Here is an 18,264-nt window from a genome sequence, read left to right as displayed (position 1 = left end):
CTTCAACCCCAGCTATGCTGGCTGGGGAATTCTGGGGGTTGAAGTCCACATATCTTAAAGTGGCCAAGGTTGAGAAACACTGCTCTAATGCAACTCAACTAACAGAAAGTAAACCTTTTCATTATTTTATCTTATTTCAGCTTCTTCCAGTTTGTAATTTAAAGCCAATCAAATAGTTTCAGTGACTGGATTAACAGACTGTGCTACATTGCTGGATTCACACATTGTACTAAGCCATTGTTCAAAAGTAATTTTTAATCATAGTTTATAAGCCCCAGTTTAGCTAGATTCAGACATTGCACTAAGCTACACACCATAATTTATCACTCACAGTAGCTAGTTCCACACAGCATGTAAGTGAAAACCAAATAAGTCACATTTGGGCTTAGTTCAATTTGTGTACCCAGTCTATAACATCGTTTCCCTCATCTAGTGCCTTCCCAGTGTGTTGGAACAATAAATCTGATTTAGCGTTTTGCACAAATCATAAACAGATTGCAGCCCTTGCTTAGTTCTAATCCTGTCACTCAAAAGAAGTTTGATAGTTATCAAAGTCCTGTGAGATCTTTCCTCAGCTTGTGGTTTTGCAGATGTGTTGGGACTAATGCTGTCTGATTACTGTCTGCTGTCTGAAATTCTGATTTCAATATATTTAATACACCAGGCTGAGGAAGGCTGTTTTGTTACTAATAGCTTAGGGAACCAGGTATGGTACAACTTTCATTGGTGGCATTGACTGAGCTTCTGGATGAATCTCACAGTGAGAAAACCAAGAAGTCTGAGACCTGAGGAGGTATGAGCAAGTCATTTATATAATTTTCTTCAGTTTCAGATAAGGAATATTTATGAGAATTAAAGATTTAGCCTAAAACAACCTTATCAGTACTAGAGTGATACATTTGCTATATTATGAGTGATATCTGGACTATACACTCATCATGGACTTGAATAGAATGCTGTTTCCAGAACTCCAGTTTCTGTGGAAATCATATTGCAGTCACCATAACATTAATACATGGTATATGTTTACAGGCATTGTCTCTGGAAATGTAGGGATATATAGGACTGATGTTTTGACACTTTTCCCCCTCAATATTGGTGGATTCACCATCATATAAAGGTGAAAGGACTGAATGCAGATCTCCAGTCAAGAAGGTGAGAAATTGATTCCAGTATACTTTAGAAATATCACAGGATTATGGCCAGACTTCCAGATGCTGTAAATCAACAGCGGAAAAATGGCTGTATGTTGCGTTCCACAATGATAAGGGCTTGAAAGGTATGTGAATGAGGTGCAACTTGTGTTGCTCATGTAGCTAGTACTTTAGCATCAATAAAAGAACAAGGGGGGTAAAATGCTGCCTCCCCTGGATTATGTAGTGGCGAGACATCCTGATCCCAAGAGTCTTCTAACAGGGCAAAGGAGGTACATTTTTTTAAAATCAATCATCCATTTTCCTGTTGCCAAAGCAGGTGCAAATCTGGCCTCTTCTGGCTTCAAAGGTTGATTTTCTTTCTTTCTTTCTTTCTTTCTTTCTTTCTTTCTTTCTTTCTTTCTTTCTTTCTTTCTTTCTTTCTTTCTTTCTTTCTTTCTTTCTTTCTTTCTTTCTTTCTCCTTCTAAGACACCAAGCAGAATGGAGATGCCAATGTGGTTCTGTCAGATGAAGAGCAGCCTCTTTCATCACCACAAGAGGAGAAGCAGCTCATGAGGCGCTCAAGTACCAGGGACAAAAACAAGAAAGCAGCAACCTGCTTTCTCCTGAGCACTGGAGATTTCTCTTGTGCCGCTGATGGCAGCATCCGGAAAGGTATGAAGGAGATTCCGAGATGTGTGTTGGTGAATGGAGGGAACGTTGTGAAACATGAAACGATATATATGAGGCAAGTTTCTCAGCTGGGTACAAATTGAAAACAAAGGCAATGCTACTTTTGAATGCTGTTGACCTCTCTGTATTTTCTGGGTCTGTGATAGGGTTGATAGGCTGAGACCCAGGTTATATTTCTATAGCCCTTCCCAAGCAACAGTAAACAAAGCAGCTATGGCTTTTCCTTCCCATTTCATTCCTGCCCTGGTTCTCTCAGTTGACCTCTTCTCCCATTGGCTCTGGCAATCAAGAAGGTAAGGGCTAGGGAGAAAATGGATTGGAGAAGCAACAGTTGCCTTCTCCCCCACTGCACTGTAAGGTTTAAATTATCATAGTTTAAGCTTATAGAATAAGAAGCTTTGTTTGTGATGCTTACACAGCCCCCCCCCCACACACACACACATGATGGCAATGCTCATGGAAACAATACCTTCCTCTAACCTATAGCTTATTCAAAAGAAGAACCAATCCATGGTTAAGGCATTCCTGAACCACCTATACCTACAATCTTTAGATTCATCTTCAGCTGTTGAAGTTAGGGCAGTCTTCTCCTGCTTGGTACCCTTCAGAAGTCTTGGGATAATAACTCCCATGATTCCTAACTCCATGCTGGTTTGGAATTTTGGAAGTTATGTACCTTCACATCATGAAGTACCAGGTTGTGGGAAACTGACTATAAGCAGTATGGTTTCTCGTGGAATTGAATAGGTCTTGTCTACCTCTTTCTTTAGTCTTCATGAAACTTTGGGAGATAACATCTTTGATTATGGTACCAAATGTATTTTTTCCTTTGGATATCAGTCTGTTTCAGAACGTTTTTTTTCCCCGTTTTCATTTGTTGTTCTTAATATCATTTTGTGTGCATTGTATTTTGGTGCATTTTATCCTATTAGACTATGCACATGTCTGGCATTATTCTAAAACACAGCAGAGTGGAGGGAGGAGAAATACCATGACTGGGAGTTGGGACAATAGGGTAGGAACATTGAATTATATATTCACAAGCATGGGAGAATGTTAATAATTGCTCAACAAAGCATTTTCATATTAATAATGCAATTTCAGGTTTATTTTTAATTAAAACAGCACACAGGATGAGGCATAAAAGGCACAATTAATTAGCAATGCATTTGGTACAAAATCATGTAAAGAAATTAGTGTAGACATACACTTGTCTTACTGGCATCATCTCACTGTTTCTTTCACCATTTCCTCTATCTCTGTTTTTAACACCTAACCTTACAAAGTAGCTTAATATTTTTTCTTGAAACATACTGTAGTTTTATGGAGCAGGATTGGACAACCTGGAACCATAGGATTTCTGTATTTCTGTGAAATCCAAGTTAAATTCTGGCATCTTCAGATGGTAGCAATGGAGGCGAATATGTGTAGCTCAGGGTTGAACTGTAGAGTCCTTGGGGTTTATCTGAGCAGATAAATAGAGACCAAACCTCATCCCATTTTAGCACTGAAGATGTTACCTAGCCGGGTAATGAAACATTTGCAAGAAAAGAACCAAGCTCAGAGAACCCCAAGGACTCCATCTTCAGATGGGTCGGAGATAGATTTCCTGTCCCAAAACCTAGAAAGTCTCTGCTGGTCAGTGTAGATAATATTGAGCTCAATGGATCGATTGGTTATAAAATAGCTTCCTGAGTTCCAAATAAATCATTCAAAGCCTGTTTTAATATCCACAACATCTAGATCTGAAGTTCACTCTGTGCTGGACCTTTCTGATTCACACTGTGGACAGGAACATGCATGGCTATGCAGTCTTCATAGATGGCATCTCACAATGAAGACTTGTGCATGTCCTGAAAGAAAGGACAGAGATCAATCTCAAAAGAAGCTTTGTAGAATGCTTTAATACTCAGATGTGGGTGAGGGAAGTTGCAATCAAATCATAGTGGAACACACCAAAAAGCACACCAGACACCAAAAAACATCAGCTTTCATGCTTCAAGTAGCCCTCAGCCTAAAAATGTTGCAAATAATCAGGTCAAACCTCTGGAAAGACTTAGCTGCTTGGAAGAGAAATAGATGGGCTGCTTGATTCAGCCCATCTACTTATTTCAATGTCATCCCTTCCCCAAATTATCCCTGAAGAAATTAGGCTCTAAGCTTATAAAAGGTTACCCATCCCTACATTAGCAGGATTGGGTAGCTTGGGACTAACAGATGAGAGAGTAAGAAGTATTTGGGGGAGAATGTTTTAAATGGCAGTGGAATTTGGGGCGGGGGGAGGTGTTACTTGTAATAGCCTTTTTAAAAAACTTGCACTTTGGAAAGACTTGCACTTTGGAAGGACTTTGGCAATTTACATAATTATCATTTCTAAAGGGCAGGTGAACAAACTGAGAGTCATATGCAGTCAAATACACAATGAATGTGCTTGTTTGCATAATTTAATGTACAATATGAATTGCACAAATTCATGCCTATGAATATAGCGAGGATCTGATGTAAGTAAATATCAGATAAGAGCATATGGATGGCCCTGGCTTCAGGCCATGATAAGTTTCCTATTCTTTTCATAGTTATGTGGAATCAAGAATTTTATCAGGTTCACATTCTCCCAACTGTTGATAGCCTCCCACTCCTGTAGGTTCTGGCAATCATAAACTAAAGGTAAATGTGTGAGCAGGCACATATAGTTACTGAAATGAGTAATTGATCATAAGGCTATGTAGTTCATTCCATGTGCATGCATTCCTGTATTATCACCTGTACCTGCACATGGAGAATGCTGAACTTCTAAAACAGTTGGATACGAGAGAATAATATCCCCTGTCTTTCTGTGATGCATCCAAACAGAAGATTCCTAGTAGAACTGATGAAAAGGCACATTTTTATATCTTTCCCTTTAATAGATTTCGTTTAATGGTTAAAAACATAGCAGAAGTACTGGGAAAACACAGGAGGGTACTCAGCCTATGTTTGAGACAGGACAGTTACACAATAAAGGATGCGTCTAAAAGCACCAATGGTGACACAGATCTCTTATGCATCCAGTCAGTTACTTGGCAACAAATAAGTGCATTTTTATTCACTTAGAATGACTCTAACTAGCATCTGTACATATTGCTGGGAAAGCTGCTTATCTAACTTGTGCTCCTAAGAATCAGCACAAAAATAATGAAAATGTGCTCTTCTTAACCATTTATCATTGTCATAACAGGTATTTCAGTGTAGCTACCAGTCCCATTGCTTGTGCTTGCTCTGGAGTTTCATTTGTTCCTTCTGGACATAAATACCAATTACAAAGATACAATCTGGTGCAATATAATGATCTGCCAACACCATACCTATATTTGCAGATTCTACATTAGCTATAGATTGTTTTCATCCTTTTTGAAACAAGCCATACTTTGGAGGTGGTAGGCAACCTGTGGCACTTCAGATTTTGCTGCAGTACAACTCCCAGAACTATTGGCCATGGTACCCAGAAATGCTGAGAGTTACTGTATATTTCCATAGCATCTGGAGTTTGCTGATTCCTGGGGTTTGTACAGATGTAAAGATACAGTTAATCTGATATGAGAATAACCTATTTTTCTACAATTCCATGAAAAAGGACAGTTGCTTTTTCAAAACCTTTATTCCATCTATTTGCTTCCTGTGTTAACAGACTGGCTTACAAAACTTAAACCCACAATACAAATAGAAAACTTCATTGGATGCCCATGATGCCAGAGCATAAAATGTTATACTTTGTTCCTCTGTTGCTCTTCTTGCCCACCTTTCTGTGCTGTGTGCTGTTAGTTTGACTCAGGACAGACTCAAGAACAGAAAAAGCAAGACTTGCTTTCTCTTCTTGTGTCACTGAGCGCTACTCAGGCCTGGATAATTCTGCTATCACTATTCGCTCTTTTCCTATTCTCTCCCAACCTTCTTCCTCTCTCTTGTCTCGTCAGAAGGAAGGACGGGATGGGACTCTGGGTCCTGACATGACTCATCTGGCTTTAGGATGCAATTGCTAAGGGGTTTCTTACCAAGAAACTGAAGATCAATGTTTTAAAGAAAAGCATATGCAACTTAATGCTGTGTCTGATGATTGTTAAAGTCAACAAGTATGCATAGAATGTTCACCTTAAAGTTATCATTGGGCAGAGACTTTCAATCCCATGGGAAAAAAGCATAAATAATTATCTGAGGCTTCTAGGAGATTTGAGTGGAGGATCCCTCAAATTCTGCTCTCTGACTATACCATCCTATTTTGGAGGTGACCTGTGTACCTCAGGCTCTAAAATATGGAAGGAGACAGATAAAAAGGCAAGACTTTCACCACATGTATAAGCTCTATGCTCTGATAGCTGTGAATGAATTCTTCTGCATTGCACCGTGAGTAATAAGCTGTTTAAATCCAGCAGGTTTGTCAGGCATTTGTTCCATAACGGTGTGTTTTGGCATTGTGCAATTTGACTAATTAAGTGCATTCATTTGCTTATTAAGCTTTCAATTCTCAATAGTTAGTGAGTCATGCAATAAATATGCTGAATGCTGTACGCCTTATTCAGCTGAGAGAAATAATACAGCTTCTGATAATAAGTATAATGATAAGGCATTGATATATGGCTCCTATTTTCATTGGGATATCTGAGAAGAAAATATCATTATTTGTGATGGGCCCAGCTGTGGACCACCCCAGTGTGGGATACTGTCAGTTTTGCAAGCTGAAAGCCACATAGCCTGCATTACAATGGTTGCTTGAGCAGTCTTGTGCGTGTGTAAGCTCCTTCTCTGCAGGCTTTATGGAACTAGATTGGATTGAAAGAAGCAACACTGCAGGTTGAAAACATTTCCTTTGATAGAACTACAGTGTATAAACACTTCAGCAAATATAAGGTTAAGCATTCAAGTGGCCTAATTTAACACAAAGGGCAGATTCAGAGTCCTTCTTTGTCTGAAAAGGGGAATGAAATCTTTCTTTCAACTTTAGATTTAGCCAATCCAAATGTTTTGGTTCCTCATGGTGCAGGGAACTCTGTTCAAAGCAGCAGGATAATATCATTAATTATCAGGGTAGAAATTTGCCTCCTGAAGTCAGCTTTGCAATATCAATGCAAATAAAAGCAATAACTGGGATACAGATTTTAATTTCTCCCTTTCTTTATAATTCAGTCATGCATATCTATTTATTTAATATATATTATCCAAAACATTAAGAACTCATAATTATAATACAGCAGTCTACCATCGGTTTTCCAGCCAAAGCATGCTAAATGTTCCCTTCCAAGCCTCTTTGTAAATGGTGACTCTGCCAACTAGGCTAAACCAAAGAATTCATGGGGATTATGAATGTCTACAGTACTCAAAAGGAAGATGCAGTCAGGTTAATGCAAGTATTATGGGATTGCAGCTAGAATATGCTAATAATGACTGGCTGCAAAAGAGAACAGTACTTTTCAGTAACAATTATTCTTGGCCTTACAAGTCAAAGTATACTCCTTGAAATTTCATTTATTAAACAGAGTCTGCCCACTTGTGCATGACAGTGCAAAGTGGTTTGAGATGAGAGCTGCCATAACATCCTTAATTTAGTTTTAGAACAGTTTGTTCTGCATGCTTTTTCACCCAATTATATTTAAATCAAATTAAATATTATGTTTTCCTATGACATAATTATTGTCTTTTGTCAGCACATTTTCAAAATTTCCAGTGACTTGATGCAGCAAACATTTTGACCAATTCTGATATCTGCCATGCACTTAACCTCAGAAACCCTAAAAACAAGTGAAGTAAAAGTAAAATAAAGATCACCCACTAATTTAAAGATCATTCTTCTTTGTCCATTTTTGATGTACAGTGCATATGACAAAGTGATTGCTTGCATTGTTTCCTTGTTGATAACCTATAGGACCATTACTGGTATTTTATTGTTGTTAGCCACCCAGAGTCACTGGTCTGAGATGTGCAGCTATATAAATTGAATAAATAAATAAATAACATAAATTTCTGTAGGACTTTTCCTGCTATTTCCAGTTGAAGAAATGTATTGTTATTTTCAGAACCCTGTTTGTTCACACTTTTACGTGCAGCTTCACTGAAATAATATCCAAACTGGTGGTGTCCTGTAGACCTTTGTATCTGACAAGGATAATAGGATTCTATGGAAAAGAGAAAGTAGCTGCCATCTAGGGGATCAAGCAGATAACTCATATAATATCTGAGATCTTTTGTACCCTCAAACTAAATATTGTAAAGTTTTTCACTCTGCAGGTTTTCAGAGAACAATTGCAGGATCAACATTTCCCATCTTACTCATTCACATACAAAGATACACTTTTGCCTTTTCTATGGTTTGAAAATACAGCTTTGCACAAGCTTAAAGTTAGCTTCTGATTTCATGGTTTGCTCTTTTTACTTTTATGGAATTTTAGTCTGGAGTACCTTAGATTTGTCATACATTATTTTATATGTCTTCATATCCCATTAATTCATAACAAGTTATTTCCTTCAGGAATCTACATTTTAAATTTCAGCAGTTAAAGAAAACAGAGAAACCAGTTGTCAACTGCCTTATGTTAAAGTAATCCTATGGTTTTGCAGCAATATCTCCCTTTCAAACACTGTCCTTTGCTCTTGAGTCATAGCCCACTAAATGCTCAGCTAATCTTTGCTTTGAAGTCCTTGGTGCTCTCTGAGCTTGGTTGTTTGCTTGCAGATGTTTCATTACCCGACTAGGTAACATCATCAGTGTTAGTGAGTGTGGGGTTTGCTCCCTGTTTATATACTGTAGCTTGCCCTGCCAGCGTTGGTGGGGATGTGGTTTCTCCTTGGTAGTTCCTTGATTATTGTACAATACTAATCCCAAGGATTATTGGGTATTGTAAAACCCTAAACCCAAGGATTAGGGTATTGTTTTACAATCAAGGAACTACCAAGGAGAAACCACACTCCCACCAAGACTGGCAGGGCAAGCTACAGTATATAAACAGGGAGCAAACCCCACACTCACTAGCACTGAGGATGTTACCTAGTTGGGTAATGAAATGTCTGCAAGCAAACAACCAGGCTCAGAGAGCACCAAGGACTCCATAGTTCAACTCTGAGCTACATATATTCTCTTTTACTAGAATCTTTGCTTTTGTAGACTCAGATAGGCAGGTGAATGGGATGTGAGGGGAAGAGAGATTTATGAATGATTGGTGGGCTAGAAACACATGACTGATGAGTAGTGATGGTTTAGTGGCCAGCAGCTGTATGGATCTGGGCTTCAGCTTTTCCTTGATTGTATTCAGTGATTTGTACACAATTGTTTCTTGTTACTGTTTGAAAGCAGACTTCTTAACTTCCAATAGGTAAGTAGCAATTACCTATTTCTATAGCAGTCAACAGTAAAATAGAGTGTATGCACATGCCCTTAGGACCTGGATTTAATTCAGCCACAGTCATCTTATTCATTACTGATTAGACAGCTGTGGCCTTTCGTAAGACAGGAAGTTTAATCAAATTACCCCAGTGAGACTTCACCATTCCATTTATATGTTTTACAGACAATTTCCCCATATTTATACAGGAAGCTTGTAGGGAAGCCAGTAAAGGAAACCAGGAATTATTTTGTTGTGCTAAATGATTTGCCAATCTTTTAAAAAAGAACTTGGATTCTGGATTGAAGAGGGGAGTGCTGAGCATGACAGGGGGGCAATAATTAGGCTTTATATAGCCAGATAGAGTTTGTTACATATTTGGGATCTGGCACGAGACAGAAGTTGGGTTTGAATCTGATTCCAGCTTAAAGCAAGGACAAATCTTTTGCCATCTGACATAAAGAAATCTTTATGAGCCGAGTATTTTTAATCAGCAAGGATAATATTGTATTGTCGAAGGCTTTCACGGCTGGCATACGATGGCTGGTGTGGGTCTTCTGGGCTGTGTGGCCGTGGTCTTGAAGTCTTGTTTCCTAACGTTTCGCCAGCACCTGTGACCGGCATCTTCAGAGTGCAGGAGCACAGACAGGAGCAGTTCTCTCTGTGCCCAGGGTGAAGTTCAGGGCACAGAGAGAACTGCTCCTGTCTGTGCTCCTGCACTCTGAAGATGCCGGTCACAGGTGCTGGCGAAACGTTAGGAAACAAGACTTCAAGACCACGGCCACACAGCCCGGAAGACCCACACCAGCCAAGGATAATATTGTTTGAGCCAGTGTTTATTAGAAGTGACGTGCAGCCCCACTTTGCAATTTTTAGACTTGGCATTATGCAACTTAGTGTACAAAGCATGACTAATATCCCTGCTGCTGTGAGAACAAAAACTAGAATTAGGGAGTAAGACACGAGAAAGCTTAGCAGAAGCTTTTTAATAGTGGTAAAACCAGCCCTGATAAATGAAGATAGCCCTGCCAGCTGGAAATTGAATGGATTCTGCTAATTTTCAGAAGAGTTATTTGAATTGTTCTAAGAAAAGAACTATTTGAAAGCTAAGGGTTCTTGAATTCTGGAACTCTTGAACTCAGATCCCAGTTCACTGGCGTTTCCTTCTTAAACAGGAGAACAAAACTATATGAGTGGACATTTCTACACTACCACTGTTTTTCTTCTCCAGTTTTCCCAAAGCAGTTCAACCTGTGATCATCTTAATTTCTGATGTCTTCAAACTCTGAAAGCACATAATGAATACCTTGAGTCAATCAGAGTTCATCTCTAGGAAATCAAAAGGAGGGTACAAAAACATGAATAGTTCTACTTCCTGAGCTATCATCGGTCCTGGACCAACAAACATGTTTTCATCCCTACTCCATGCAAAAGGGGAGTTAAATTAATAGCGCCTGTATTTTCAGTCCATGTTCTGTACATTGGATTGTTTGCAAATAAATTCTGAGTTGTTGCCGTTAAGGAAAAATTCCTAGCTGCAAAGATACCATTCCTCTGTTGCACTGAAGAGCTTCCTGCAAGTTGTCATGATGAAACTGCAGTGTGTCAGTATTCCTGCCACCAGAGCTTTCTCCATTATTTCTAAGCTTAATTGCAAGTTACTTGGGCAGCTTGGATGGGGGGTGGGGATTAATTGTTTGGAATGCTTACAGAGAAGTGCTAGGAGCAGAATACAGAAGCTGTACAAGGCAGGAAAGAGTAACGATGACTGCTTTGAGAAGTGGTTAGGAAAGGCTTCCCAGCAACAGAAAAATAGTCCACCTATAGAATTAAAGCATTACAAATGGAAATTGTAGCTGTAGTTGAGCCAGCAACACAGATGACTGTGTGGGATTGTTCAGGCACAGAGCTGATTTTCAGAATGGTGCAAAGACACCATGTAAATCAACTGTACCCATATACATACACTGTTCTATGTAGATCTGTAGGAAGAAGACAAGGCAGATATGAACTGACATGCTGATCTAATGAAGAGGTGCGCAACATCTGTTGGTTTGAGAGATCCCAAGATGCTTTGCATGGCATGTTGAAGGCTATGCTTCAAAAGTGAGTGTTCCTTAACCCCTACAAGTCCTACAAAATGCAAAAAACATACAACATTTTCAGCCTTACTCATTCTGGTGGTCCACAGAGGGAATGCTGATAGACTACATGTTTGTATTACTGATCCAGGGCAACATTTTGTTTCCAGCAAATGGTTCAACTCCAATATATATTATGGCAAACATATCAGGGTATGTTAAAATAGCTAGGCTGCTGTGTCTCCATCATACTTATCAATCAGAAGTGCATTGATTCTAATCATGGAGGCTCCGTTGACTTTGACATGAGTGGCACTGACAGACCAGTCTCCTGGAAAATTAGTCTGATTCTTTTTAAATACAGAATGAGGCCTTTATACATACCATTGTGTCAGTTATTTTGTCAAAAGAGACAGTGCACATGTGAAATAGTTTGCATATGAATATTATTGTTCTAATTCTCAAATATCTTCATTTTCTCAGGGGAGTACAAAGAGAGTGGAGAAAATAGAAAGACAAGGGTGTTAGCTGACCAATATATTTAAATGTCATAGCAATAATTGAGCTGCCCAGAAATCATCTGTACTAGCAGTTTTCCTGCCTTGCCAGCAAGATTCCTTTTGTGCTTACTGTTAAAAAGTATTAATAAGGGTTTGCTTACTGTAATGAACCAAATAGATACTTGGATCAAATACAGTCTTAGCAGAAAAAGCAAGCATTTAATTCTTGCAGCATTTATGAAAGCACAGAACTGTCAACCTGAGTTGTCTCTCAAACGTTTATCCAGCTCTATCCCTTTCAGCAAAAATTATCACAACCAAAGATACCTAAAAGTTTAGGCTATAGAACACAAGAAACAGTTACATGTGTGTGAACTTCGTGGTCTGATAGTAATGTATTAATTTTGTATAAGAGTTGTTAGGTACTGTAGAAAAAAGGGAGTTCAGAACTGAAACAAAAATCAATTCAGTTTGGGGGCTGGACTTTGAAAATTACAATTCTCTATGTACTTTTTAGGGAATGTCCTGCAGAACGTAGTGGAATTACTTTTGAGGGAACATGCATAAGTTCAGGTTGTGAGTTCTTTAATCATGCAATCTTTACTCCCTTCTTTTCTCTCTCTCTCTAATAAAGTAATAGCTTAGAGAGAGGCACGTGGCTGATACATGTCAAAAATCCCAACAGATCCAGCTAAGATTGGAAAGACTCCAGCCTGACGTTCTAGACTGCTGCTGATGGTCTGTGCAGATAATGAACTACGTAGACCAATATAACTAGGCAGACTCAATATAAAAACAGCTTTCTGAGTGCTGTGACCCCATTTCTCAGGCAAGGATATTGTGCAAAGCTCACCCTACACCAATTGTATGTGAAACTTTAAAATCCAGGCAAATGTGATTAAGTTACTTTTGGTTCTTATTCTCATTGCAGATTGCCTCAATCTAACTGTCTCTGAGTGTCTTCTTTCATTAAAACAGGGACACGATTAAAGGAGTTGAGGGTTGGTTCAATTTTACAGCATTCACTTGCTTTGTCTGTGTGTAGTTATGTGTGAAGCATTTGTGTACTCTGTTGTGTGTAAAAAGTATGCCGTACTTCTATGGCTAAATTGTTGGCCATATTTATATTGTATAAATATAACATCTATATTGTTTTCACACAGGGTAGGGCATTTCATGTGTTTTGAACTGGTTGACTACTCCTGGTTTATACTCTCCCCCTCATGTCCATCTATACAAAGCTGTTCTAATAACCTGGAGTCTTAGAATCTCAGATGCTAAGCCAGGGCTTTGATTGCCAAGGACTGCAAATTCAGATTGTGGGGGGATGACCTGATAGGCCTGTTTCCTTCCTAATTCCCCTCAGTGGGGAAGATTTGCCCTTCATTAGCCGTGTGAGATTTTATAAGCAATATTAGATTTGCATAGATTTCCTCTTTCACAGAGAGGCTCCAGTCTGCTTATGGCAACTTCACATATAGCTGTCCACCACTTAGATTGTGCTTTGTGTGAGAGAAACGACCATTAGAGATTAAATACTTGTCATTAGATTTAAGATGCTTTTTAACTGAGGCACTTCATAATGCCAGCTGCAAGCCAGGTGATTAGTCATTGAGTGATGCAATGTTGACATGCATATGTGAATCAGCTGGAGCTCTTTCTGATCATGACTGGCTATAATAAAAACCACAGAGGATACTGTGCAATAGTAATATGAAACCCCAGATATCAGCAGGCTTCAGTCCCCCTTAAACTGGCTTTGCTATTTTTTTTCCAGACCTCAAGCCTACCAGCAGCAGTTTGGCAGGATGAAATTCAACCAATAAACTTTTCCCCAACAAGGGGCTGCAGTCCTGGGGAGAGCAGCATTTGTTCAGCCTCTTGAGGCATATCCTTCCATCAGGAAAAACTTATGTTCAGAGCACTGCCTTCTCATAACAGATAATGCTATAATATCAGCAATGGAAGGGAGAGGAGTTATCTATTAATGGATTCCCTTTGACTTCAAAGGAAAGGCTGGCCTGCCAATTAAAGCTATGAATTAAAAATCCAGTGATTTAATTATCAGCTGGACTTTCTGAAACTTAGGCATACCACTCCGTTTATCTATATTCATTTTTTAACTTGTAAAATGAGAATAATCTGCACAATAAATTCTCCTTGTCCAAGCAGTGAATATGTATCTCTTATAGTTTGGTTTACAGTTTCTCCAAAAGGAAAGGGCATTTTCAGGGACTAATTGTGTTCATTCCACCTAAGAAATTGCCCACAATTAGCCTTTCTGCACCTGGGGTTCCTTAAATGGGTTAGTCTGCATAGAGCTCTCATAACCTGGGGTCAACATGGCCATTTAACCGTGCTGTCTGAAGATGATGGAAATGTTACATGTCAGGAAGGAGCCAGATTGTTGAAGGTTACCTTACACATTGTTGGCAAGTTGTGTCTCCAAAGGAAATTGTAGCAGAACTAGAGTTCTAAATCCTTTATGAAGGCAATACTCTTTCCAATGAGGAGGAGTAACAGGGAAATTTCATCTGCTTTCAGTGCCAGGACAGTGACATTTCTTCACTTTTCATGGCACTCCATTTAGAGATTACTTTTTCCTGGAGGTGCCCGTGCAATGGCTTTTGGCTAAAAGACTACAACTGAAGATGTACCATTACAGATGAAGGTTTGGGTATCTGGTATTAATATAAACATTAGGTGCAACCTTCTCAATAATGTTAAATGGCCAAAGGCTGTGTTACAGGTCTATTTGCTGTTCTTAACCTCGTTGATATAGAAATGCTTTGAAATGGAGTGAAACAGTTATCCCTTCCTTTCTTTATTAAGCAAAAGATTTCTGCCTCAAGAGGCATACATTCCTACTATATCATCTGATTTAATTTCCAATCTCCTAAAGTTTTATTAAAATAATGCTAAAGTAAATAGTCACTCTGCAGATCTAGTGTGTTAGCCAGAAGCAGATGTGTTCCAGAACAGTATTTGTACAGTCCAAAATGTGGGGTGGGGATCACCTTTCTCTTTGTGAATAGATGCTACCCTGTAATGATTTGATGATCCTTTTTTTAGGAGGTGGTAATGTGGTATGATAGAAATTTCTTAGATATTAGCTACCTAGAGCTAGTAATGCGAATGCTCTGTGTGTAGTTGGTCAGATATGGTGCTCTTAGTTTCCACTGAGCTTTTGTCTTCTTCTTCTGACTCAGCCAAGCCACTATATGTGCCCTCTGGGCATTTTCTCCAGCCTTTAGAAGGCCAAATGAATCATCACTACTCTTCTCTTTGAAGCACCTTTGGAACCTCCAGCAGAAATCTCACATTTTTCTCCTTTCATGTAGCTATAAATTAGTTTATTTTAAAACCTTTCAAGTCCCAGTAGTCAATGGGAAGCAAAAAGTATTTAATAGTGCTGTCAGTGCCAGATCTAAAATCCAAAGAACTGGAAAACTGGAAAGGCAAACTTTGGTCATGAGACAGAGACAAACTTAAAAGGAGGATTGGTTGGATTTTATTTTATTTTATTGCCTGTTTGGAATCTCTTACTGCAAAAGAATCTGAAAATCCTTGTTTTTGCAGGACTGTTGAATCCTCAGTGACTGTCACTAGAAGCTGGGATTGGCTCAAGCAATTTTCCTGTTAAAAATGTATACGAGGAGAATGTAAGCTAGAAGGACCTATCTGTTTGCTGTAATCCTGCTTGCTATGTATTCAGTGTATAAAAATGTATCTGAGACATCCAGGGTTACTCCATACTGTCAATGTCAAGATGGGCTCTCAACCAGTACAAGCATTTGTACTGTTTCACAATCAGCCTTCCCCCTTTTACTGTGTTGACCAACTTGTTGGCCAACATTGCTGCTATTTCACTGTAGAAATGTGAATGGTTCTTGACTTCATTACAGATGGACATTGCTAATCTTAGATACCTTCTGGCAGACTCCTGCAGATGCTTCAGTATGTAAGTGCCAACTTAGCATTGTCTGCAGATAGTATTTTGTTTTAGACTCTACTGTATGTACTCCTGGCTTCTTCAATAGAAAATTCCCTTTCTGTATATGAAATTCATGGAACTATTTGGGAATTTGAAGCCACAAGATGTTGCAAGGCGAAAGTAGCTTGTGGATGTATTTAATGAAAAAGAAGAAGAACCATTAGACTGTTTTTCCCCCCAGTGCTGTTACTGCATCCCAGACAGTATTTAGTACTATTATCTTCTGTGTTGTACACATGCCTCTTCTTGTCAAACTATACAATAGTCTTAATAAAAATATCTGGGAACTGAGATACAACTTCGGGTATTCTGCTGTTGCCTTTTTAAAAATAACTTGGCTAATGGAAAGTTTGACCAACCACCAAGCTAGTATAAGGTTTCACTGGACTGCCATGACAGTGATATGGACCTTGATTATCTGCTCAAGACCCTTGCATTCATGTCATAGCCTCTCACACTCTCCAGCACAGTCCCTTGGGAATCAGGTCTCAGAAACTGGACTAGTCTACATAGTCCTTTTGGCACAGAAACAGGACACTGATCTCATTGCCATGTACTTTCCATATTAACTGCTTGACAGTCCCTCTAACTGAAAGCATTTGTACATCACTATATGTTAGCTCTTTCTGAAATAGCCAGCAGAAGTTATATCTTCAGCCAAGTTTCTCAAAAATGAGACCCTCAATGTGAGCAACTCCAGTGAGATTAAAGCTGCCATAAGTCATCCAGGAGACAACTGTCCCTTTCCCACTCCATAATGCAGAGTATTTCCCTGTGTGATTTCCATCCAGCATAGCCATTGCATTAAGTGGCTGTGCCAGAAGGTAAGAGATTCCTGTTTTGTGCACAGTTTTGTATATCTCACACTTCCCCAAATAAAGATTTTCAAAATGCCATGTGTACATTCATCCTTCCTGTAGAATACTCAGCCTCACGTCCTGGATGAAAGTGAGCCCTGTCAATTACTCTCCTCCCTTAGGAATGAAATTGTCTGTATCTTAGGGATAATTTCCAACAGCATGATAAATCTCTGAACAAGATCTCCCCATTTAAAAAAAAATGTTAACCATAGTTGCACAAGTTTGGGGGGGACTTACTCCAATCTTTCCTACTCTGGCAATTTTCTTTCAGAAGCTACAATTTCCTTTATGGGGGGACAGGTAGTATAAGATTATATGCAGTTTTTCACTACTAGAACAAAGAGCAGTGAGGAATGATTTTAACCAGAAAAACAGCTTGGTATGGAAGAATTAATCCTTGGTTGTTGTGTCTTCAGTTAAGTGTGTTTCACTTCAAGTGTGGTTGTGTGTTTCAATAAAAACAAAACACTAGATACACAGTGCATGAATCTTCCAAATTACATCTAATTTGGTCCATCTAAAAATATATAATCTTCAGTTCACATATGTTGGCAATAGTAATAATAAAGTTACAACTTTTTTTTTTCTACAAGGAACTTAAAGTAGTATTAATTCCTCCTCCTGTTATCCACAAGGCCACTGGGAAGAAAAGATTAAGCACATGTTGCTTAACCAAAGGTCACCCAGTTTTTATTTATTAATTTCCTTTATATTTTGTCTTATCTAAAGGAGGTCATGGCTTCCCCACCTTCAATATTTTCAAAACAGCTCTAACCTAAGAAGGTAGGTTAGCTTGGGAAATGACTGGATCCCAATCTTTGTATGAGGTTCATGGCTTTGTGGGGATTTACACCTGGATTTCTCTGGCTCTAATCCAACACATCACATTGACTTTTTGACCCATACAACACAATTCTTTTCTGTTTTGGTATCTTCAACAACATGTTGCTTTATGGGTGCTTTGTTCCATATTTCAGCCAATCAGACTTGCATTCTAAGATACTTCATTCCTCTTAAATGATTTTCTACTTGCTTACATACCCAGTATTCTGATGCTACTAAGCATGCTCAGTCTTGTTTTGGAAAATTTCCCCTCAATTTTATTCCTAAAGATTTGTTATTGTTCTGGAAAATTTGGGGCTCTGTCAACACTGTGTATACCTCTTTTGGCTGCATAAGCAAGGGCACTCACTTCTAAAGTCTGGTAGAGGAAGGAATTCCTCTATAAGGAATAGGTACTGACCTTACATTTAGAAATATAAAACATAGTTTGCATTGGAAGGGTTCACTGTGATTTCCACTGACTATAACAATCATGTAAGTCTGTAAATCCTCATAGAATATAACCAGAACAAATATGGAAATCACAGGTAAAAGAAATATTCCTTTATGAGTCAAGGAAAAGTTTCTATTGCTTTCTGCCAAAATAAAAGTGAAATGAAATGTTTCAGAACATTTAGAACTAGCATTCTCCAACCTGCTTCCCTCTCAGCATGTTGAGCTCATCATTCCAAGCCATTGTGGCAATTGATGGGAACTGTAGTCCAACACTGCTGGAGAGTACCAGATTGGGGAAAGCTGATTAGTTAAATACCAGGTTTCAGTTCTTCATCAAAGGCAACAAAACCAGCCAAGCTGCACTGCCAGCTGCAT

General features: G+C 38.8%; 1 protein-coding gene across 2 annotated transcripts in view; it reads left to right on the top strand.

The window, feature by feature from the left end:
* KCNC4 (potassium voltage-gated channel subfamily C member 4) overlaps positions 1–16,628 on the top strand; it is a 33,572-nt gene extending 16,944 nt beyond the window's left edge. The window contains exons 3-4 of one of the 2 annotated variants that reach the window (XM_007431066.3): positions 1,624–1,809; positions 15,337–16,628. In XM_007431066.3, coding sequence (XP_007431128.2) covers positions 1,624–1,809; positions 15,337–15,356 — 206 coding nt within the window. In that variant the 3' untranslated portion in view covers positions 15,357–16,628. Of the gene's footprint in view, positions 1–1,623; positions 1,810–14,966 lie in introns of both variants that reach the window. The other variant, XM_025168467.2, reaches the window with a different exon arrangement.
* Positions 16,629–18,264: the final 1,636 nt, after the last annotated feature.

This window comes from Python bivittatus, unplaced genomic scaffold, assembly GCF_059951505.1.
Source record: "Python bivittatus isolate LINGU-HERP-01145 unplaced genomic scaffold, Pbiv_v1 ctg000700_np1212, whole genome shotgun sequence".
NCBI lineage: Eukaryota > Metazoa > Chordata > Lepidosauria > Squamata > Pythonidae > Python > Python bivittatus.
The sequence above is the reverse complement of the archived record's forward strand: the minus strand, read 5'-3'. Positions and strand labels throughout refer to the sequence as shown.